Source organism: Stegostoma tigrinum, chromosome 2, assembly GCF_030684315.1.
Source record: "Stegostoma tigrinum isolate sSteTig4 chromosome 2, sSteTig4.hap1, whole genome shotgun sequence".
In the NCBI taxonomy this organism is placed as follows: domain Eukaryota; kingdom Metazoa; phylum Chordata; class Chondrichthyes; order Orectolobiformes; family Stegostomatidae; genus Stegostoma; species Stegostoma tigrinum.
The window spans coordinates 114827263-114851637 of record NC_081355.1 but is presented as its reverse complement, the minus strand read 5'-3'; the positions used below and the strand labels follow the sequence as shown (position 1 = coordinate 114851637).

At 42.3% G+C, this 24375-nt stretch overlaps 1 protein-coding gene across 2 annotated transcripts in view; it reads left to right on the top strand.

The window, feature by feature from the left end:
* cubn (cubilin (intrinsic factor-cobalamin receptor)) overlaps positions 1–24375 on the top strand; it is a 283762-nt gene that overhangs the window by 93758 nt on the left and 165629 nt on the right. For both annotated transcript variants that reach the window (XM_048561565.2, XM_048561555.2), the window contains exon 24: positions 24127–24308. In XM_048561565.2, coding sequence (XP_048417522.2) covers positions 24127–24308 — 182 coding nt within the window. The remainder of the gene's footprint in view (positions 1–24126; positions 24309–24375) is intronic.

The window sequence follows — 24375 nt, the reverse complement described above, 5'->3', positions numbered from 1 at the left end:
AACACTGACATCTCCTCCCACCGCCCCCTCGACCATGCCCCCATCTCTGATCACCAACCCATCACCTCCCAGACCATCAACCTCCTCATCATTTTTGGAGATCTCCTGTCCTCAGCCTCCATCTTCATTGTTCCCCAACCCCGCACCACCTGTTTCTATCTCTTTCCCAAAATCCATAATCCGCAGTGCCCTAGATGACCCAGTGTCTCTGACTGCTCCATGCCCAATTGAACTCATCTCCTCCTACCTCAACTCTATTTTTTCTCCTTTAGTCCAGGAACTCCCCACCTACATTCCGGACACAGCCCACACCTTTTCCAAAGCTTCCAATTTCCTGGCTCCCACCACCTCTTCTGCACCATGGACATACAGTCCCTTTATGACTGTATCCCTCATACAGAGGGCTTAAACGCTATCTGTTTCTTCCTCATCCGTAGGCCCACCCAGTCCCCCTCCACCAACACTCTCATTCACTTGGCAGAACAGGTCCTCACCCTTAACAATATTTCCTTTGATTCCTCCCACTTCCTACAAACCAAAGGAGTGGCTGTGGGCACCTGCATGGGCCTGAGCTTTGTTTGCCCCTTTGTAGGATTCATGCAACAGCCCCGCTTCCACAACTACACTAGCCCCATCCCATACCCCTTTCTCAGTTGTATTGATGACTGCATTGGTGCTCTTGTGAGGAGTTCGAGCAGTTCATCAGCTTCACCAACACCTTCCATCCCACCCTCAAATTCACCTGGACTATTTCTGACACCTCCCTCCTTTTCCTGGACCTCTGCTTCTTCATCTCCGGTCACCGACTCACCACTGATGTCCATTTCAAACCCACTGACTCCCATTGCCACCTGGACTACACCTCCTCCCATCTACCTTCCTGATTAAATGCTTTCCCATACTATCAATTCCTCTGCCTCAGCTGCATCTGCTCCCAGGATGAGGTGTTTTGCTCTAAGACATCCCAGATATCCTCCTACTTTAGGGACTGGAACTTCCTTTCCTCTGTAATTAGAGATGCCCTCTACCATATCTCCTCCATCTCCTGCACTTCTGCCCTCTGAACCCCTCGTCCCAGCAACAATAGGAATAGAATCCCCCTAGTCCTCACATACCACACTACCAACCTCCAAATCCATTGTATCACCCTGTGGCATTTCCACCCGCTACAATCAGACACCACCACCAAAGAGATATTTCCTTCCCCACCCTGTCTGCTTTCTGCAGGGACCATTCATTCTGTGAGTCCCTCGTCAGGTCTACACCCCCCACCAAATTCTCCAACTGCATGGGTGCAACACCTCCCCTCCCACCACCAAGGCCCAAACAATCCTTCCAGATCTGGCAGAGATTCACCTGCACTTCATCCAACCTGATCTATTGTATCCATTGCTCCCAATGTGGTCTCCTCTATGTCAGAGAGACCAGAAGCAGACTTGGGGACCAGTTCGAGGGACATCTGCTCTCCGCAAAGACCAACTAATCCAACTTTTTGGTTGCCATCTATTTTAGTTCTCCCTCCCACTCCCCTGGTGACATGTCCATCCTTGGCCGCCTCCACTGTCAGAGTGAGGCCAAATGTAAATTGGAGGAACAACACCAGATATTTTGCCTTGGGAGCATACAACCCAATGGCCTGAATATTAACTTCAGGCGCTCAAAATGCTTCCACCGCCATCCTTGTCCATGGATGTCCAGCCCTGCCCCTTCTCCTTGCCTCTCTGACCTGACTTAACTGTCCATCTTCCTACTCACCTGTTCCCACTGACCAATCACAATAACCCCCTTCCCTCATCCACCTATCCCCGTCCCACCTCCCCTTTTGCCAGACTTGCCACCCGTCCCCCTTCTATTTACTTCTGGGCTCCCCTCAGCCCTCCAATCCTTACGATGGGTTTTGGCCTGAAATGTTGACTTTTCTGCTCCTCGGATGTTGTCTGACAGCTGTCCTTTTCCAGCTTCACCTCTGGTGGCATTGCTGAGACAGGACCTGGAGTACATCTAGTCTCTAACTAAAGATGAAGTACCCTTGCATTACCAACAGATCAGAGAATGTTCACTGGCTGGTCCAGGAAAGAAAGAGATTTTTGTGGAATTGTTGACCAATTTAAACTTGTACTCATTGGAGTTCAGAAGAATGAGAAGTGGTTCTGAGGAGGTTTGACAGGATGAATGCTGGAAGGCTGTTTCCAAGACACTTACCCGCATGGAGTATCTGGAGCAATTTTTAAATAATATGGAGATGAGGAGGAATTCCTTTTCCTAAAATATTCTTAACTTTGGAATTATTTTCAATAGAGACCCATGGAAGTGGGTCACTGAATATGTTCAAGGCTGAATGAGACAATTTTTGTTTGGTAGAAACCTAGGGGTGTGAGTGCATAGTTCCCTGAAAGTGGAGTTGCATGTAGTCAGGGTGGTGAGGAAGGTGGTTGGCACTCTTGCCTTCATTGGTCAGTGCATTGAGTATAGGAGCTGAGAGGCCATATTGTAGCTAGACAGGACATCGGTGAGGCCACTCTGAGAATACTGCACACATTTCTGATCTCCCTGCTATACGAATAATGCTGTTAGACTTGAAAAGATCAGAATAGATTTACAGGGATGTTGCCGGAACTGGAGGGTTTGAGGTAGAGGGAGAGGCTGAATAGGCTCGGCATTTTTTCCTGGAGAATTAGACACCGATGGTTGACCTTATAAAATCATAAGGGGCATGGATAGGATGAATAGGCAAAGTCTTTTACCCAGGGTAGGGGAGTCCAAAACTAGAGGGCGTAGATTTAAGGTAAGAGGGGAAAGATTTAAAAGGGAACTTAGGGGCAACTTTTTCATGCATAGTGTGGTGAGTATATGGAGCAGGCTGCCAGAGGAGGTGGTGGAGGTGGGTAAACTCACAACATTTAAAAGGCATCTGGATGGGTGCATGATTAAGATGAGTTTAGCGGAATATGGGCCAAATGCTGGCAAGTTGAACTCGATCAGTTTAAGATATCTGTTCGACACGGATGAGCTGGACCAAATGGTCTATTTCCATGCAATACACACCTTCTGACTTGATTAAAGATGAGTATTATGAGGTCAGGCAAGAAAGTGGATCTAAGGCCACTGTTGGTGAAATAAAACAAGTCTGAGGGTGAGCACAGAATCATTGTCATTTGTCACTTTGTCTGGCTTACATGTAACTCCATATCCACATTGACATGAAATGGCCCTGCAAGCCACTCAGTTGTATGTAGCCACTATTCAGTCTGACTAAAGGAATGAAATTAGGCAGCCATTTGCATTAACTGAGGTGCCAGAAACATTAACTTCAAAACTCCATGTGTCAACCCTGCAAAGTCCCTCCTAACATCTCAAGAGTTGTGGCAAATGTGTCCCATGGATGAACCAAACAACAGGAGGGCGATGACATTTTGATGTCTCTGGACTAGTAATATGAAACACCAAAAGAGCTGGAATAATAAGCTTGCAATGTGGCAAAAATATAAGCTTTGTTGGTTGTCATAAAAACTCAATTGGTTCACTGCTATCATTTCGGGCTGGAAATGTGCCATCCATACCTGGTCTGGCCTTGACATGACTCCAGAACTACAGCAATCTGATTCACTCAAAATATGCTCTGGGCAATTAGGGTTGGGCAATAAATGCAATGCCCACAGATGAGAATGGGAAAAAAAATTCCTGGGACACTCATTCTCATAGAATCATACATTGCAGACAACTTCTTAGACACTGCCATCAAAATCCCTGGATACATCCTGTTTCACTGACAAGACAGATTCACCTGCATTAGCAACACAGTGGCATCCAGTTAGGAGGGAGTTGACCTGAGAACCCTCAACACTGACTCTGGATCTTGTGAGTTTTCAGGTATCAAATCACATGTGGGCCACAAAGCTTCCCGCTGGTTACCACCTACCCACCCCACCACTCATCTGATATATCAGTTCTCCATCATGTTGAACACCATTTGAAGGATGCACTGAGGATGGTATGGATATAATATACATTCTGGGCATGGGACTTCAACATCCATCATATTGGTGACTCAGAAGCACCACTACTGAGTGAGCTGGCTGGGTCTTTAGGGTGTAATTGTTAAACTAGGTCCATAGGAAGTGAAGCAACAAAACAGAAAAATCTATTTGACTGTATCCTCATCCATCTGCCTGCAGCTGAGAAAATGTCCATTGCAGTATCAGTAGGAGTGACCACCGCACAATTCCTGATGAGATAAGAACCTATCTTCACATTGACAATACTCTCCAATATGTTGTATGGCATTACCAATATACCAAATTTGAGAGATTTTGAACAGATGTAGCAGCCTAAGATGAAAAACTTTGAGGTGTTGTGGCTATTGCAAAATAATTACGCTAAGATATAATCTGCAATCTCATGGCCCTACTCAACTCCCACTCTACCATCAACATCAAGCCAAAGATATCAACATGGTTCAATGAAGAGTTGCCAGAGCAACACCAGACATACCTAAGAATAAGGAGTGAATCTGGCGATATGACAACACAAGACTACTTGCATCCAAAACCATGGTAACAGCATGCTGTAAATAAGATGGCTAAGTGATCTTACAAACAATCAATCAGGTCGCAACTCTGCAATTCTACCACATCAATTAATGAATTGTGCTGGACAATTAAACAACTAAACTGGAGCCGGAGGTTCCACTAATATTCCCAACTTCAATGATAGGAGTATCCAGGGCATCAGTGCAAATGATAAGGCTAAAACATTTGCAATTATCTTTAGGTAGATTTGCCGAATAGATGATCCATTTCAGCCTCCTTCTGAGGTCACCAGCATCAGCTGATTCATTTTACTCTAACTCAGATCAAGAAATGGTTAAATGAAACGGATACTGCAAAGTGTATGGCCTGAATAAAATTCCACCAATACTACTGAAGGTGCACAACAGAACTTGCTGTGCCTCCTAGCTAAACGGCTCCAGTACATCTACAACACTGGCATATAGCTGGCATTGTGGAAAAAGAATGCCTGCCTCCTAAAAGTGGGTCAAATCTAATCTGGCAATTACTGCACCATCAGCCTTTGCTCAAACATCAGCAAAGTGATGGACGTGTCACTGACCTTGGTATCAAGCAACACTTACTCAATAATAACCTGCTCAATGACACTCGATTAAGATTCTACTAGATTTTCAGTGCTTGATCTCAATACAGCCAAATATAGGTGAAACAGCTGACTAATTTAACCATTAAGGTGACATTTTATTGAAGGTGGTGTCAAGAAGCTCTAGCAAATCTTAAGTCAATGGAAATTGGAGGAAAACTCTGCTGGTTGGAGTCATACCTAGCACAAAGAAAGATGGCTGTAGTTGTTAGAGGTCAGTCATCTCAGCCCCAGGTTATCTTTGCTTTGCAGGAGTTCCTCAGGGCAGTGCCTGAGGCCGAACCATCTTCAACTGCTTCGGCAATGACCTTCCCTCCATGATAAGATCAGAAGTGGGAATTTATATTGACGTTTGATGATTGCACAATGTTAGCACCGTGACTGGTTCCTCAGGTACTTGTGCAGTCTGAGATGAAAAGCAGCAAAAACATGGACAACATCTGGGCTTGAGCTAATAGGCGACAAGAAGAATTCACACCACATAAGCACCCGACAATGATCATCTCCAACAAGAGACAATCCAGCCATTATACTTTGGCAATCAATTACATTTAGAATCACTGAATCGTCCACTGTTATAATTCTGGAACTAACTTTGATAAGTATTTGAACTGAACCAAACATGTAAAGAAGGTATCCATTAGAGCAGTTCAGAAACTATATTCTCATGAGTATTTGACATTTTGATTCTCCACCATTTATAAGGCACAAATCAGCAGTGAGATGGAATACTCCCCACTTGCCTGGTTGGTTGCAGCTCCAGCAACACACAAGAAGCTTGACATCATCCAGAACAAAGCAACTCCCTCAACTGGCATCACACCTACAAACAATCATTCCCTCCAACACTCATGCACAGTTGCAGCAGTGTCTACCATCTGCAGGATGCACTGCAACAAATCGCCAAGACTCCTCCTTCAGTACCTTCTAAACCTGCAACTTCTACCACCTAGAAGGCCAAGGACAGCAGATACACAGGAACACAAACACTTTCAGGTTCCCCTGTCATGAAACTAAGTAGCCACTCCTTCACAGTTGCTGGGCTAAAATCCTGAAACTACTTCTCTGACTGTGGATGTTCCTCCATCACATGGACTGCAGCAATTTAAGAAAACAGCTCATCAACATCTTCTCAAGGACAATTAGGAATGGGCAACAATGTTGCTCTAGCCACAGACTCCCACATCCCTTTAACGAACATGAAAAATCAACAATGATCTTATCAAATGGTGAATAAGCCTTTAGGGGCCACATGAGCTACTCCTACTTTTGGGTTTTGCAATCTAATGACCTCGTTAATCATCTCATTTTCAGCCCTGTTGTTCATAAAGAAAACATTCAAATTTCAAAGGAACCAAGCCAAGAACTCTATTGGTTGGGTCAACACTGAAAGGATTGCAGAGAGTTTTTAAAAAGTGAAATAGTTTACAAATCAGCAAGAAAAAGAGGTCATTGGAACTGCTTCACCAAAGGGCTGACTCAATATGACAGTGCTTCTTCACATTGAAAATGGCTCAAGCCTTTCTTGAGGGATTTCCGGGAACCTAACATCAGAACATAGACGAGTGTTTTTAATTAAACTGCGTGCTTGCAGAATCTCTTGCTGCTCATGTACACCACCAAGTGGTTGGTGAAAATTCCTGATTATACTTCGCATTCTGATATAAGCAGTGAATTATGGAGGTTGCTGCATAGACCGTTAATCTCAACAAAATCTGGCAAGTCTGGAGGGAGCAGGTTCCTGCCAAGTTGAATGACTATGTTTTCATATGAGATGTACTCCTTTGTTTTCCTACTGGCAGCTGAACACAGCAGGCCAAGCAGCATCTTAGGAGCAGAAAAGCTTGATGTTTCGGACCGAGACCCTTCATTAGAGGGCTCTGAAATAAATAGAGAGGGGGGGGGGAGGCGGATCGAAGATGGATAGTTGCCACAATGATGCCACCTGAAAGTTGCAGGAACAGCAACTCATATTCAGCTTGGGAACCCTGCAGCCCAATGGTATTAGTGTGGATTTCACAAGCTTCAAAATCTCCCCTCCCCCTACTGCATCCCCAAACCAGCCCAGCTCATCCCCACCTCCCTAACCTGTTCTTCCTCTCACCTATTCCCTCCTCCCACCTGAAGCTGCACCCCCGTTTCCTATCTACTAAACTCATCCCGCCCCCTTGACCTGGCCGTCCTCCCCGGGCTGACCTATCCCCTCTCTACCTCCCCACCTACACTCACCTCTACTGGCTCCATCCCCGCCTCTTCAACCTGTCTGTCTCCTCTCCACCTGTCTTCTCCAATACCCATCTTTGATCTGCCTCCCCCTCTCCCCCTCCCCCATTTCTGATGAAGGGTCTAGGCCCAAAACGTCAGCTTTTGTGCTCCCGAGATGCTGCTTGGCCTGCTGTGTTCATCCAGCTCCACACTTTGTTATCTTGGATTCTCCAGCATCTGCAGTTCCTATTATCTCTAAAAGGAGATCACAGCCTAGGAATCTTGTAGCTGGTGCCTGGCAATCCAATTCAATCTAATAACATTGATTGCTGTTACTATTTGGCTGCAGCAGTTCAACAAGGCACCATCTTTTGCAAAGTTGAGTGATGTATTTATGAAATAAAGCCACACCCAGGGGCTGAGAAAGAGACAGTCAAGAGAACTGCCAGTTACAGTAGGCAGAACACAAGTGATATATTTAGCAAAGCAAATACTGTTAATATTTTGAAATTTGTTTTAATTCAGAAAATTACTGTTCATCTAATCTCAGTTGTCTCATGTGAGCCTGTGGGTGTTACCCAGGAGTGGCGTTGCTGTTAATAGCCCTGATGCTATGGCACTGAAGTTTCATCTGTTCATTGAAAGTGGGATGACGATTACCCGTCCTGCTTGGTAAATGTAAAATCGCTGAAGAAATGTCAACTACTGCGAAAAAGTATGAGGCAAAATTCAGAATATTTTCATGATGCTTAGCTTTTGAGCCTTTATTAGTCTAAAGTTGTACATCTGCTATTTCTGATTCAGGGCTTTTGATTTTGGCAGATTGTGAATCAATGTTAAATTAGATCGATGAATTTTGCTTGATGAAAGGGGTAATATCAGACATATCTGAGGATTATCAAGTCACATGATGGGAAAGTAGAAAGTACAGTTATATTACTTACAACTGGGATAAACAAAGTAATTTTTAATACAACAACAAAAACAAAGTTGCTGGAAAAGCTCAGCAGGTCTGGCAGCATCTGTGAAGTTAATGTTTCGGGTCTGGTGTCCCTTCCTCAGAATGAATTTTTAATACAACTTGTGTAATAGGTGAAGTTTAAATTTGTTTTTGAAAAGTGGATCTTCAAATTCATGGCAGATGCAATGTCATGAGAATGAGAATGAAGTCATGCACTTTGGTCGGAAAGAAAAAGGACATACCATTTCTTATATGGGGGGAGGTTAGGAAGTGTTGATGTCTGAAAGGAGCTGGGTGTCCTTGCGCATGAGTCACTGAAAACTAACATGCAGGTCCAACAAGCAATTAGGAAGCAAATGGTGTGTTGGCCTTCATCAAAAGTACATTTGAGTACTGGAGTAAAAATTCTTTACAGCAACTGTATAGAGCCTCGTTGTACCACACCTGAGCAGTGTATAGATATAATTGCAAGGATATAATTGTCATAGAGGGATTATATTAAGTAGAAAGATTGAAAAAAAGTCTGTGTTCAAACCCGAAAGCAATGAATTTCTGGCTACTAATAACATATCAGGATAAGAGAATAGTGTGGAAAACTGGAGTTGAGGTAAATAAATGGTGGAAGAAAATGTTGAAGTAGGCTCAACAAGCTTAATGGTTTAATCGTGTTACTATGTGCCTAATTCAACTAACAAAAGCAACTTACATTTATATAGCAGATTTAACATAGCTCAACGTCACAAGGCACGTAACACATTCATTTTCGGTAAAATAAAATAACAAATATAACAACTGAATTTGTCAAAGTCAAATTTACAATAGCTTTTGACCAAAATGTCCTACAATAGAATTAAAATTATTTTGAAATCACAGCTCTGTTTTTATGTTCGTTTTTACCACTTCAGTTTCTAAACTGCCACACCCTACAGTTTGCAGGAAGCAGCAAAGCGTGACTTTAGACAATGCCAACAAAATATCAGCGGTAAAAATATTTACTCATCGTTAGGAAAACTGTGAGAACTTGGGGAAAGATAGAAGCTTGGAAATACAAACGTAGGTTATGGCCGTATTAGCAGAAGTATTTAATTTAGGAATATCTGAAAGTAGCAATCCGTTCACATCCAAACAGTTAAAAGGAAGAATAATATGCACAATTCATTTATACTGAATGCCAAAAATTGGGATGACTGGACTATTTCTCAGGATGATGTGTGTAACTGTGGGAATAATACAATGGAGAGGAATTGGGGGGGATGGGGGAAGTTAGCCCTACTATGTTTTTCTTAAAATTAATATCCACATGTAAATCCATTTTCAATGAGGAGGAGTAGGAAAACAAGCACAGCATTGTAACTCAATTATTAAGGTTCATGCTGCTGATACAGAATGCAACTATGAATTTGAATTTGTGGTCAATATAAAATATCTTTTTCACTTTAACAGCAGTTTTTGTCACTTTAATAACTGGAGCCAACTGTAGTTCTGCATTAATGAAAATATTCAATAATTTGTTTTCCTAGCTGAGCATGTCACACTTAGTTCAGCTGACTTCAGTTAAAGTCAAGATACTAAATCTTTTATCAAAAGTAAATTGACAACATTTGTTTAAATAATATATCATTTTTCTCTCAGTGTACCCACTGTTTCAACAGGCAGGACTGTGAAGTACATGAGTTGTCTCTTTATTTCATGACTGGCTTTGTTTGTTATTTGATCTCTTAGCAACTATGCTGGAGCAGACATTATTGCAGACTTTCCGTAGGGCTGCACAGAGGGAAGTGGAAAAGTGGGGAATGAAATGTGTAATTTCAGTAGTTTCTAGAGTGACAGTGATTTCCCTGTCTGGTTAAAACTGGATCACTCACCACGCCGTGAAATTATGAGGTTGAGATAAATTTTGCAACAGCATTAACCGCGCGGTTCTCTGCTGCACTGATTTGATTAAAATGCTTCACCCTTTCTGGTGCATTTCAATCGTTTAAAGATAATTAGGTTTATTTGCATTTTTTAATGTAAAAAAAGTTCATTAAGCTAAGGGCCTTTGCGATGAGGTAATGTATTTGCACTAAATTCTTGTGAATATCTTGTTGTTGGGAAGTGACTACCACTGGATACTTGGAGTCGTAAAAAATCCAAAGCGAGTCAGTTCTCGGTTTTTATTATCTATGAAAAAAAACCAGAATTGTGTGTTTGCAGGTGTTAGCACTGAAATAACAATCGTGACTTCCAAAATTTCCTGATAAGTGTGGGAGCTTCCTGGAATATCTTTTTGTTTGCCTTTCCTAACTTTCTGAAATAGATATTCTTTTTGAAAAGGTTATTTTGTCTAATATACAGTATGTAGGGTGGCTTTATGATGGAGCAAATGCAACACCTGTAGTCCTTTGTTTGATGATTAACTCCTCTTTACAATGTGTTCCGAAAGTGTTCAGGGTCCCTTGTGTCCCAGTTTACTTAATATACTACTACCTGTGCATCTGTACTGGACAGGTACTAAAGACAGTAACCGCACTAACATTGAAAGAAACCAGTGCTTTTCCATGGTCTGCGTTGACATCCCAGTTCCAGAATCCAACCAAACAACTGAGCACTATGAATTGGAAATGAAATGAGAAACCTACTGGTAGTACACAGATCAACAACTCCCACAGAGAGAAAACAGTGTAAATGGGCTGGATTTCACTGCAGGTTCTAGGACCCGAACATCAGGACCACAGTCTCTGGAAGCGAGTCGACTAGGGCAAATCTCTTGGAGACAGCCTCCTAACTGCCCACTAGTATGTTTGCAATCTCACTTTAAACATGGTGGTAGGGTCTGCGATATGCTAACCCGATCAATGGGTTAGGTTTTGGAGCATTGGTTGGCCCACTGGAAAAGGCAGACACTGCTCGGGTAATCCAGAGACCAAGAGAGCACCTTAACTTTGAGTTGAGCTCAGAGCCATCTGTTGTATTAAAAATTGAGGATCACAGCCAATAAGGATGCCCACCATCCCATTCATCCCAAAGCCACGCGCACATATTTCCGATGGCTTAGTTTGGGCCTTGAAGCATCTGTTCATGCTTGAAAGGAGAAAATAAACCATATCAGGGCAAAGGTTACAACTGAAACTGTAGAATCCCAACTTTGAGTCTTGGAAGCTCTGAGGCATTTACTTGAAAGTTAGCGGGCTGTTCCTTGAGTTTGCTTTGAGCTTTAATGGAATACTGCAGAGCATCAGGATTAGAGTGGGTGTAAAGTGGAGAATTCAGGTAAAGAATTTTCTTTTTACAGTTTTTCATTATGTCATTCACACTCCCTCTGGATGTATCTTTCATTGCTTTACTTATGTCATTACCATTCGCTTTGGCCTTGCCATACCAACCTAATTTGCCATTTAATCTCTCCTGTCTCCCATCTGATCAGGCCTTCCCATTTATTCATTTTCAATCAAAACAATTGGCAAGGGTCTGGTAAAAAGGCACTAAAACACGACGATCATTTTGTGTGTGGGCATGATGGGCCAATTAGATTCCTTCACCATAACATTTTGATGATATTGAAATATAAAGAATACTGCCAATATGACAAAAATGGGATTAGCTCCCCTGACTCCTTTCCCTCCCAGCAACGGAAAATACATGTTTTTTTTAATGATCGTGAAGCTATGATGGTTGTGATTACCACTTTACTGTTCTTCAAATAGTTTCTGGATGACAAATTTTACTAACCTTTAAACTGTGAAACTACTAACATTCTTTAGCCTTTCTTTCCTCCGAGAAACATTAAGCTTTTAAAACTAAACAATAGCATTCCTTAATTATGGCTTCCTGAAGTTTTTTGCTTTTTCTTTTCCTGTTTTCTCCTGTTGACGTCCAACAACAATGGGTTTTGGTCCATCACTTTGCTTTTGGAATAAAAAGAAGCCGAGTAATTATATATTTTCATTTTTATTCTCAGGAAAACACCAAAAATCAGTTTATGATCAATGTATTCATAAAGTTTTCATCCGGTCGTTACAGGCCCCAACCTCTAATTTCTTAAAAGAAATTGTTTTCATCCTTGGGGAGGAAATTTGCCTCCCATTATTTTAGTCACATTGTGCATCAGTGATACGGTGACACATTTTAAAGAGGGATACAACAGAAATTGGCGCAGGAGAAACCTATTGTAAACTTCAACTCAGTTGCCCGGAAATTCCAATGCCCAGATAATTTTTCATTTAGATTTAGGTTTTATTGTCACGTGTACGCAAAGTACAGTGCACAATGTCACCACACACAGAGCACCATCTTGGGTACAAAGTACCTGGGTACAGAGGTAGAAAAATAAAGAAATAAGTTTAAAAGTTCAACACTACAGTTTTCTTTGTATAAATATAGAAATATAAAGAAATAAAGTTTAAAAAGTCAAACATTACAGCCCTTTCTTCAGCCATGAGCCTGCAGTTGGTCCAAGCTGTGTTTTTCCCAAAGGGCTCGCTATCACCTGTACTAGGCTAAGACCTACCTACACCTTCATTGCTGATTGCCGCTGCTGACCTTCATTGGACATGCCAGGCTTTGCTGCTGCTCACAAAGCTTTGGCCCTGACCACCACTGCCACTGTCCTTTGCAACCGACAGCGGCTGCTGGCATCTTTTGCTGCTGCCGCCTCATCACTGACTGCCGCTGCTTCCATCCCTTGCTGCAGGCCACTGCCCCACTGCTGCTGCTGTTCAGGCTTACTCCTGGCCCCAGGCACTCCGTTGCTGCATTAGCTGTCGCGCTGCAGAGCTTTACGCAGTGAAGAACGTCAGAAGCTTGCAGAAATCCCAACACTGCTGCATTCATGGAAATTGCCCAGGAAACTGAAATTTCTGTGAGGCAATTACTCTGCATCTGGAGCAATACAAAAAAGTTGGAGATTTTAGGTGGCCCTGAATCACTAAAAATGAAATACTACCACAAAAAGCATAGAGGGTTAAAACCAGCTCTAACTCCTCCTGGGTAGTGATTAAATAGAAAACCGTCCTCCCCACAAAGACATCTCTGTGAGCCAAGCTCTTGACGACTGCTCCTTCAACCTGACAGTAAGCTGTCAGTTTTGGGACACCTTCCCCAACATGATCACCTCCACAGACCCTCCACTTCCCAACTCTCTCCCGCATCTTAACTACCCAACACCCCTCCAGTCTGACAGCCTGCATCCCACACCAGTCTTTGCCCTACCATCACCTGCTGCTGGACCTGACACCATGCCTCCCAACACCAAACACCCACCACCAACACTTAACATTCCTCCCCCCACAACAACTCCTGCCCTGAGAGCCCATGAACCGACACCACCTCTGATACCCCATTGTAGTAAGCCAGAGAATGATCTTTCACACTTATTTTGCCAATGAAAAGCATTTTTGTTGAATGTTTTGAATCGTTTCTTACACGTTTCCTGTTGCTAGTTTAAAATTGTGCCTTTAACGAGAGATATTTGACATCTAAATGAAACAGTTTCTCAGTCTTCGATTTTGTAGAAAGATGGTTATTCTTAAAAGTATCATGGTTTGTTTTAATCAGCCAGAAGCAGTTGTTTGCCAGAATGGTTTGAGCAGGCATTATTCAAATATCCCATAAGGAATCAAAACAGGAAAATGACTCATTAGAAAACGTAAAAGGAAATTACAATTTCTGGCCCTGAGGCCTACTGGAAATAGTTCCTTTATTTTATTGCATGGTTGATCCAATGAGTCCAAAAATAGGAGTGTAAGAATGACAAGATCTAGCCACAAGAAAAACCTACCAGTTTTCAGTTGGTCTTTTTGAAACCATAATTCATGCTTTTGATATATTTCAGGAATAGTAAGGCCCATTTTTCTTAACAGTGACCTATTGAATACCTAATTAATATGATGTAGTGGTGGTACATCGATTGTTCTAGCTGTCAGGATGGAAGGCCAGTGGAGAGAGGGTTAAAAAAAAGTTTTACTTTCCTGCAGTCTGTTCTGATGCTCGCATCAACATTCCTGTTTAGAAACTTCTGACAAAAATGCTTACTGCTTGCATTTTGCAACATTCTTCTAATTAAAATTTTTAAATGTATGGATGGAGATCTAAAATAAAAATAGAAAGCACTGGAGAAATTCAGCTGATCTAACAACATTTGTGAACAGAAAAAGAAAATTAGTGTTTTGAGTCAAATATCACTCTTCTTTGGATTTTGGAGATTGGAAGTACAATCTAATGAGGACATCACCGTCACGTCTCTACAGTTTGGAAGAAACTCCCCCAGTTCGCTGGCGCTTGGAGGGCTGCCAGACACTTGATGCTGCTGAATCTTGGGTAGAAGATGACCTCAAGGTTTCAGCTATTAAAGATATCTTCAAAATGTCAAGAAAGACCCAAGAACAGCAAGCCAAGTTTATCAGAGGCTGTTGATAAACCAAATTGAAAGACAGAGGAGTCCACCAACATTTGCAATCCGGCATTCGTGCCTCTGGCTGCCTCTGTAGGTAGGCTGGCACAGTTTGTCAGCAATGGAAAGTGGGAAGGGGTGCCAGCAAGTATCCGTGGGAGGAGCAGCCACTCACAGGACCCCTCTGAAGTTTCTTCTCGGGACACTGTAGAGGTGCCCAGCCTCACTGCCTCGCCCCTGCTGATGATGCCAAAACCTGAAGCAGTCCATGCCAAAGAGGGTGAACCTGCATCTGGACAGAACGCTCTTGGCAAAAATGCGCCTCAGAACAACCACTGAAGTCTTCCAGACTAACAGGACCAACTCTCTCCACCCTACCTACGGAAGTTAGGGCTGCACTTAGGCGCCTTAGGACAGAGAGGAAGTAAACATTTACTGATGGTACATAAGTGTACTCATGATGTATCATTGAAAATACTCTTGTGATCTTGAAAGAAAAATCTTTATTTGCAGCTTTCGATTGTCTGCACAAGTGTCTTTGTCATAGTCAGACCTGGTGAAATCACACCCCATTTGAGGGATGAGCAGCCTCTTCAGATTTTGCAAGGATGAAAGAAGTTGCAATGATCAATATCGCTTGTCTCTCAAGCTTCCTGCTCCTTGATTGCAGATAGCTTCCATTCCTCGCACTGTGACATTGAGGACTACAACCAAGGCATTTCACTTGAATTCAGACAAGACTGAGGCCACAAGCCATTTACAAGGATAAATCCAGCATAAACCCTCCACACATACATCTACCGTGCAAATGGGTCCACAGGATCAGTGATGATTCCACTTATCTTTGGAGGGAAAAGTTCATTCTGTCCGTTAGCTTTTCAAAGATGCATGCTGCAATTCAAGGATGGAGGTGTGCAATGGAAAGTTCACATCTCCATTCTCCATCATCGTCTGTTGGCCTGCTTGGAGAAGCTGCACACAGCACTGCTTCTTTTAGATTAAGCGCTGTTCTACAGGAAGATTTCTGCAGGTTACAAGAACCCTTAAATACAGAAGGCTGACTGACACAGGGAGGATGAAAAGGAGGTGCCTCAGAATTGCTCCTAACTTGTTGGCTGTCATGAGGAGCTGCAAGACTTGGATAACATATGCTGACTGAAAAAGCTACCAACCTTAGTACCATTAGATGTTCCTGATCTAGCTCAGTAATTGCTATTTCCTCCTCAATAGTGAATAGGATCTCCAATAAAGAGGTATTTATTACATCGTCCAAAAATACAAAGCACACAATCATGTAGATGAAATAATATTTATTCAGTAACTGAAATGCTCAAGGACAGAAAATAACCAGATCTACATGTACTTTGGACTGACTAGAGGCTACTTGACATATGACTAACCAAAAGCTACACAATGTATAGAAATCCAAAGCTGGGTCATTCCTTGAAGCAGGTTTCATGAGGTATTTTCTGGCCCCTTTACTTAATTATATCATCATCTCTTTGATGTCCCTCCGGGTTAAAACTCTGATCCTCATCTTCATCCTCAAAGGATTGCTGTTGGTCCTCCAATTCCTCTTCAATCAGGTGATCGCCTATTTACCAGGCCCAGTTGTGAAGGGCACAGTGTGCCAAACTGATATAGCAACCTCCAAATCTGTGCCATGCAGCAAGGTTGCACTGCAACTGTCCAGACGTTGAAACCTCATTTTAAGGAGGTTGATATTCTGTTCCTCTTGGTTCTGGTGGAAGTGTGGGCAAAACTGTATGTTTATTTTGCATCAATCTGCGGGATACTTTAAGTATCATCAGATATTCGGAAAGTGTAGGCCTGGTATCCCAGCAGTCATCCCTATATGGCCTAAAGATCTTAAAAGGAGCAGAGAACTGTGCAATCTCCATTATACGTGCATACTGTGTGCACATCTCCACAATATTGGTCACAGATAAGCTGAACATTGACAATGTGGAAGCCTCTTTGTTGGCAAACTCTGCAGATTGATGGTAAGTCACTCTCAGAGCAATATGGATGCAGTCTGTAGTGGAGAGGACATACAAGCGCCAGTGATGATGAAGGATTCCATTTCCCAGGCTGCTTGACTGTCTTCATTACGGGGGAAGGATATGATTCTGAAGAAGAGTCATATCGGACTTGAAACATTCACTGTGTTTCTCTCTGTGCAGATGTCTGCCAGGTGTGTGAGCTGCTAATCTGTGGGGAATCTTGGAAATAGAACAGTACATCAGTAACAGCACTCCACAACCAAAACATTAATTACATTGAAGAGCTGTGTTACTCCCTAACAAGTATGACAAGGAGGCCAATGTCATCATAAAAATTTCTGAGTTATACAAACTTATCCAGATGTGTGTTGCAGAACTAGAACAGTAATGTTATATTGAGAGAATAAAATTCTGATAATGTTAGCAGCAAATAACAGACTAATTTGAGTGAAGTACAAATAAGTCACTGTTTTACCTGCAAGGAATGCTTTTGCTTGCTTACTGCTTCTCTCCTTACTGTTGAAGACTCCAACACAAAATGATTACATCCAGTAAGGTTTCATGCTGCAACTGTAGAAAACACTAGTGCGGTCTCATTTGGAATATTGCGTGCAGTTCTGGCCGCCCTATTACAGGAAGGATGCGAAGCATTGGAAAAGGTGCAGAGGAAATTCCTGGAAGTGCAGGGTCAGATTAAAACAAGTCAGCATGGTTTTAGTAAGGGGAGGTCATGCCTGACAAACCTGTTAGAATTCTTTGAAGAGGTAACAAGTATGTTAGACCAGGGAAACCCAGTGGATGTTATCTATCTAGACTTCCAAAAGGCCTTTGATACAGTGCCTCACGGGACGCGGCTGAGCAAGGTGAGGGCCCATGGTGTTCGAGATGAACTACTTGCTTGGATTGAGGATTGGCTGTCTGACAGAAGGCAGAGAGTTGGGATAAAAGGCTCTTTTTTGGAATGGCAACCGGTGACGAATGGTGTCCGCAGGGTTCAGTATTGGGGCCACAGCTGTTCACCTTATACATTAATGATCTGGATGAAGGGACTGGGGGCATTCTGGCGAAGTTTGCCGATGATACGAAGATAGGTGGACAGGCAGGTAGTACTGAGGAGGTGGGAAAGCTGCAGAAAGATTTAGATAGTTTAGGAGAGTGGTCCAGGAAATGTCTGATGAAATTCAATGTGAGTAAATGTGAGGTTTTGCACTTTGGAAAAAAGGATACAGGCATGGACTATTTTCTAAACGGTGAGAAAATTCGCAAATCAGAAGTGCAAAGGGATCTGGGAATGTTGGTCCAGGATTCTCTAAAGGTTAACTTGCAGGTAGAGTCCGTAATTAAGAAAGTGAATGTAATGTTGTCATTTATCTCAAGAGGGTTGGAATATAAAAGCAGCGATGTGCTTCTGAGGCTTTATAAGGCTCTAGTTAGGCCCCATTTAGAATACTGTGTCCAATTTTGGGCCCCATACCTCAGGAAGGACATATTAGCCCTGGAGCGTGTCCAGCGGAGATTCACATGGATGATCCCTGGAATGGTCAATTTAACGTATGATGAACGGCTAAGGATCCTGGGATTGTACTCATTAGAGTTTAGAAGGTTGAGGGGAGATCTAATAGAAACTTACAAGATAATGTATGGCTTAGAAGGGGTGGACGCTAGGAAGTTGTTTCCGTTAGGCGGGGAGACTAGGACCCGTGAGCACAGCCTTAAAATTAGAAGGGGTAAATTTAAAACTGAAATGAGACGACATTTCTTTAGCCAGAGAGTGGTGGGCTTGTGGAATTCATTGCCGTATAGTACAGTGGAGGCCGGGACATTGGATGCCTTCAAGGCAGAGATCGACAAATTCTTGATCTCAAAAGGAATCAAGGGCTATGGGGAGAGTGCAGGGAAGTGGTGTTGAAATGCCCATCAGCCATGATTTAAATGGCAGAGTGGACTTGATGGGCCGAATGGCCTTACTTCCACTCCTATGTCTTTTGGTCTTATAGAGATTTACCAGGATGTTGCCTGGTCAAGCCCTATGAAGAAAGGCTGAGGGACTTGGGTCTGTTCTCATTGGAGAGAAGGAGGCTAAAAGGGGATTTAATAGAGACATACAAGATGATCAGAGGATCGGATAGGGTGGACAGTGGGAGTCTTTCTCCGAAGATGATGACATCAGCTTGTACAAGGGGGCATAGCTTACAAGTTGAGGGGTGATAGATTTAAAACAGATGTCAGAGGCAGGTTCTTTACTCAGAGAGTGGTAAGGGCGTGGAACGCCCTGCCTGCCAATGTAGTTAACTCAGCCACATTAGGGGCATTTAAACAGTTCTTGGATAAGCATACGGATGGGATAGTGTAGGGGGAGGGACTTAGATTAGTTCACAAGTCGGTGCAACATCGAGGGCCGAAGGGCCTGCTCTGTGCTGTATTGTTCTATGTTCTATGTTCAGTTGCTCAGTTTTCTTCTTACTATTTTTAAACTTGTGTTCAATGTGTTTCCAATATCTACCTCAGAAATACCCCATGTGTAATCCTGACAGCTTAACAATCAGCATTTGTATGACTTCAAGAAACCCTAACAAAATTACAGTCAATAGGAATCGGAAGAAAGGTCTCCATTGGTTGGGGCCATACCTAGCACAAAGGAAGACAGTTGTGGTTGTTTGAGGTCAGTCATCTCAATTTCAGGACATCTCTGTTAGAATTTTTTAAAGTAGTGCCCTAGGCCCAACTACTTTCAGCTGTATCACTGATCTTCCCTACTTCATCAAAATGTTCGCTGATGATTGTACATTGTTCAGCACCGTTCATGTCTCCTAAGATACTGAAGCAGTTCATGACTCCTAAGATACTGAAGCAGTTCATGCTCAAAAGCACAACGACCTGGACAATTTCCAGGCTTCTTAAACAACATAGTCCAAACCCATGATCAAGACAATCCAGAAGGACAAGGGCAACAGATAAATGGGAACATGACCACTTAAAAGGTCCACTCCAAGCCTCTCACCATCCTGACTTAGAAATATATTGCTGTTTTTTCATCATCACTGGGTCAACATCCTGAAATTCCCTCCCTAACAATACTGTGGTGCACCTACACCAAATGGACTACCTACAACAAATGGACTACCTACAACAAATGGACTGCGGCTCAATAAGGCAACTTATTACCCGCCTTCTCGAGGGTAACTAGGGATGGGCAATAAATACTGGGCAGTGAATGATGCCTCCATTCCATGAATAACATTAAAAGAATGAAAGTCCCATCTTGCCCTTTCATAGTTTAAGTTGGTTCAGCTAATGCACAATGCTTTCATGGGTGATTTTGGAAAAAAATCAAAGTATGTCTGAACATTGTAGTGTTGGTTTGGGGATGTCAGTTTGAATCCACAGCAAACCATCATAGTAAGTAGATTAAGAGCTCTGACCTCTGTAGCTAGGCCTATATTTAACAGGAGACTTGTGCTGACAATTCTCCACCCAAAAATATTTGTGATCAACTTTTCTGAGCTTGGATTTCATTTTCTAACATTAGAAAGTTGTTATGCTAGAAATATGCTTGAGAAAGAGTTGTGAGATTTGTAATAAGCTATGGCTATCTTGGTCTTGAACACTTTGATTAACTTATTTATAATTACAAGAAGTAGGGAAAAATGTCTATTTTTCATCGCACTTTAGAAACTGAGTATCATGGAGACTTATATAAGACCATAGTGAAAAGGAACAGGAGTAGGCCATTTGGTCCCTTGAGCCTCTCTGCCATTCAATAGGATTGTGTTGATCTGACATTCCTCATACCCACTGCCCTGCCCTTTCCCCAAAACCCGTAATCCCCATATTCATCAAGAATCTGCCTATCTCAACCTTAAATAGACACACGGACTCTAAAATGCACAGTTCTCTGTGACAAGGAATTCCAAAGGTTTTCAGTTCTCTGAGAGAAGAAATTCTTCCTCTTCTCAGTCTTAGATTATTCCTTATTGTGAGACTGTGTCCTCTGGTCCTAGGCTCTCCCATGAGGGGAAATAGCCTCTCAAAATTTATATTGTCAGGCCCTTAAGAATTCAATGTGTTTCAATGAGTTCATCTCTCACTCTTCTAAACTCCAGTGAGTAGAGTCCCAACCTGTTTAGCCTTTGATCATAAGGTAACCCTTCTGTACTAGGGATCATCCTAGTGAGCCTTCTCTGAACAGCCTTCAATAGAATAATTGTTTTCCTTAAAGAAGGTGATCAAAACTGTTCATTGTACTACATAGTCTGACTGGCACTTTGTACATTTGCAATAAGACTCCCTCCCCACTTCTTTCTTTTTTTAAACTCAGAAGTGCTATTACCTACAATTAGGCACTGTGACTTTTCCTTTCAAACGTGTAGATGATCAAACATTTGCAAGCAAAGACCCTTATGGGAAATACAAATCATCAAAGCTAAGGGGGTGATAGGGAGAGCAGGAAATCAAAATGGGGTTGGTGGGTGAAATAAAGCACTGTATCGCCCACATTGCCTGCATGTTTGAAAGCATTTATGCGTTGATGGACACCACAAACTCCCTTTTTCAAGGTTATCTGAACACAAATGTAATCGTGGTAGAGGAGCAGACATATTGTAGATATGACCCCTCCACCCCGCTGCCTGGACCTGTTTATAGCCAGCCTGGCCAGGCTCAGGAGCAGACCCATGAGAGGGTCCTTCAATGCTAACGCTCCATTAGCATTCCTGGTTACCTGCTGTACCTAGTTGTTAACTTGCTTGTGTTTCTTGCCCATGTACCCATCAAGTCCCTTTGTGTTACAACTTTCTGCAGTTTTTCTTGATTTAAATCATTAAAATTGTTCTTCCTTCCAAAATGAACAAATTTACATTTTCCTACCTTACACTCCATATACCAAATTTTTGCCCAATTAATTAACTATCAATATCTCTCTTTAAACTCTTTGCATCCTTTCTTAAATAAGAAGACCAACACTCTTCACAATACTCCAAACGTGATCTCACCAATGCCCTGTGTATCTGAAGCAAAACCTCCCTACTTTTGTGTTCAATTCTCAGTAAAGCATGACATTTTATTAGCTTTCCTAATTACTTGCTGTACCTACATACTAACCTTTTATAATTCATGCACAAGGACCGCTTTGCGTCTTAAAGTTCAGATAGCTCTCATCATTCAGGTAATATGCATTTTTAATTCTTGTATCCAAACTGGACGGTGTCATATTTTCCCACATTCTACTCCATTTTCCAGACATTTTCAGATCCTTTTGTAGCCTCTTTATGTCCTCTTCACAATTTACTTTCCTACTCATCTTTTGTGATCAGCAAATTGTGCAAGTATACCTTCAGTGTCTTTGTGCACTCGTGTGTATCTCTGTCTGAGAACTTGCCTTTCCACCTATTTGAGTGAGGATGTGTTTTACATAGTTGTATGATGTGGAGGTGCCAGTGTTAGAATGGGGTGGATAAGGTTAGAAGTCACACAACACCAGGTTATAGTCCAAGATAACAAAGTGTGGAGCTGGATGAACACAGCAGGCCAAGCAGCATCTCAGGAGCACAAAAGCTGACATTTTGGGCCTAGACCCTTCATCAGAGAGCTCTCTGATGAAGGGTCTAGGCCCAAAACGTCAGCTTTTGTGCTCCTGAGATGCTGCATGGCCTGCTGTGTTCATCCAGCTGCACACTTTGTTATCTTGGATTCTCCAGCATCTGCAGTTCCCATAATCACCAGGTTATAGTCCAACAGGTTTATTTGAAACTTGTGTTTTCAAGGAAACCTGTGGACTATAACCTGGTATCATGTGATTGTTGTATGAAAAAAGTGCATTCTTCCATGTGCATATTTATCTATGTGCACATACATTGTGACATGCGTGAGCATGTACCTAATTATCTAGGTTAAATTTCTGCCCTGATGTGGGGCTGGGTACAGAGTTGAGTCCCTTTGAGGAGTCGGGAAAGTCATGTTGAGGTTGCACAGGACATTGGCTCTTCTGGAATACTGAGTCCAGTTTTGGTCACCCAATTATAGGCAGGATTTTATGAAGCTGGAGAGGTTTCGGAAGAGATTTACCAGGACGTTGCTGAGTATGGAAGGTTTGAGCTATAGAGAAAGGCTGGATAGGCTGGGACTTTTTTGATTGGTGTTTAAGAGGTTGAGACGTGACCTGATAGAAGTTTATAAAATAATGAGGAGTATAGATAGAGTTAATAGTAATTGCCCTTTTCCTTGAATGGAGGATTTCGAGACAAAGGGGACTCATTTTTAAATTGAGACGACAGAGATTTAAAAAAGACATGAGAGACAAATTTTTTGCACCGAGAGTCGTTCATGTGTAGAATGAACTTCCTGAGGAAGTAGTGGATGTAGGTACAATTACAACGTTAAAAGACATTTGGATAAGTACACAAATAGGAAAGGTTTGGAGGGATATGAGCCAGGAGCAGGCAGGTGGGACTAGTTTAGTTTAGGATTATGTTTGGTATGGGCTAGTTGGACTGAAAGATCTGTTTCCATTCTGTATAACTCTATGACTTTATGACTGGCACCATCCTGCCTGGTGTTGTTCTGTCTGTTTTTCTGGGACAGCAAGGGTATTTTGGTAGAGAACCCTGTCTCCAATGGTACCCTGGCTGTTGTGGTCATTTTCCTAAGCCAGAATCTTTTATGGTTGTTGAGCGTGTGTCTCAAGATGGTAGCACGCTCTCTGGACCTTACCTCCACTGGGAGTTTTTATTCCCTTGTGAGCCTACCCATCTACTGTCATTAATTGGATCACAAACTCCTCCTCTGGCCAGTAATGGGCCAGTTGAGACAAAATCATTGCAGTATGAACTCTAAATACAACAAATTTATTTTCAGGAATGAGATTACATCTGTTTCCTTTAAGATGACTGTTGGGCTTATGAATGGTAGTATTCCTTTAATCAGTTAGGGTTTCAGTTTTGAGTTGCAGTTTGAGTAAAATTTATAGGTTTAAATTAATTTGATTTAGGAACTATTAGTACTAGCGTAATATATCATTGTATATTACACAAGTGTTGGTAGATCCTAATAAATCATTGAGCCTTTCATACCTTGTGTGTGACTGGTCCCTGCACAATACAGAGTTATGATCCCCATTTGACCCCAACATGTGACCCTGACTCAAAATGTCAAATCCTCCCTAGGTCAATTTGGACAGTTATGTTAGGATATCCATGCATGTGTTATTTTCTATTGCCTCAGTAGTATTCTGATCATGACATGTTGATAGACCATATTTGCGCTTGGCAAGCATTTACATCTCCTCCATAAATTTGTGACTCCGACACTGCAGGCCCATGCAACTGGAAAAATGAAGTCTGTTTGAACTCAGTACTAATTTCAAGTAGCCCTTGCTGTTTTCGTGCTTCCTGCCTGTGTGGTTACGCTGCCATCTATTTTGATTTTATTAACTTTTTCAGGATGCGGTGGAGAATTGCTTGGGCCAAAAGGCAGATTCAGCAGTCCTGGCTATCCAGACCCATACCCACATAATCAGGAATGTATTTGGGTCATTCACGGAGATTCTGGCAGCAGTATTGAGCTCACCATCCATGAGTTCGATGTGGAATATCACCAGACTTGCAATTTTGATGTACTGGAGGTATGAACTCTAAATACAACAAATTTATTTTCAGGAATTAGATTACTCCTGTTTCCTTTAAGGTGAC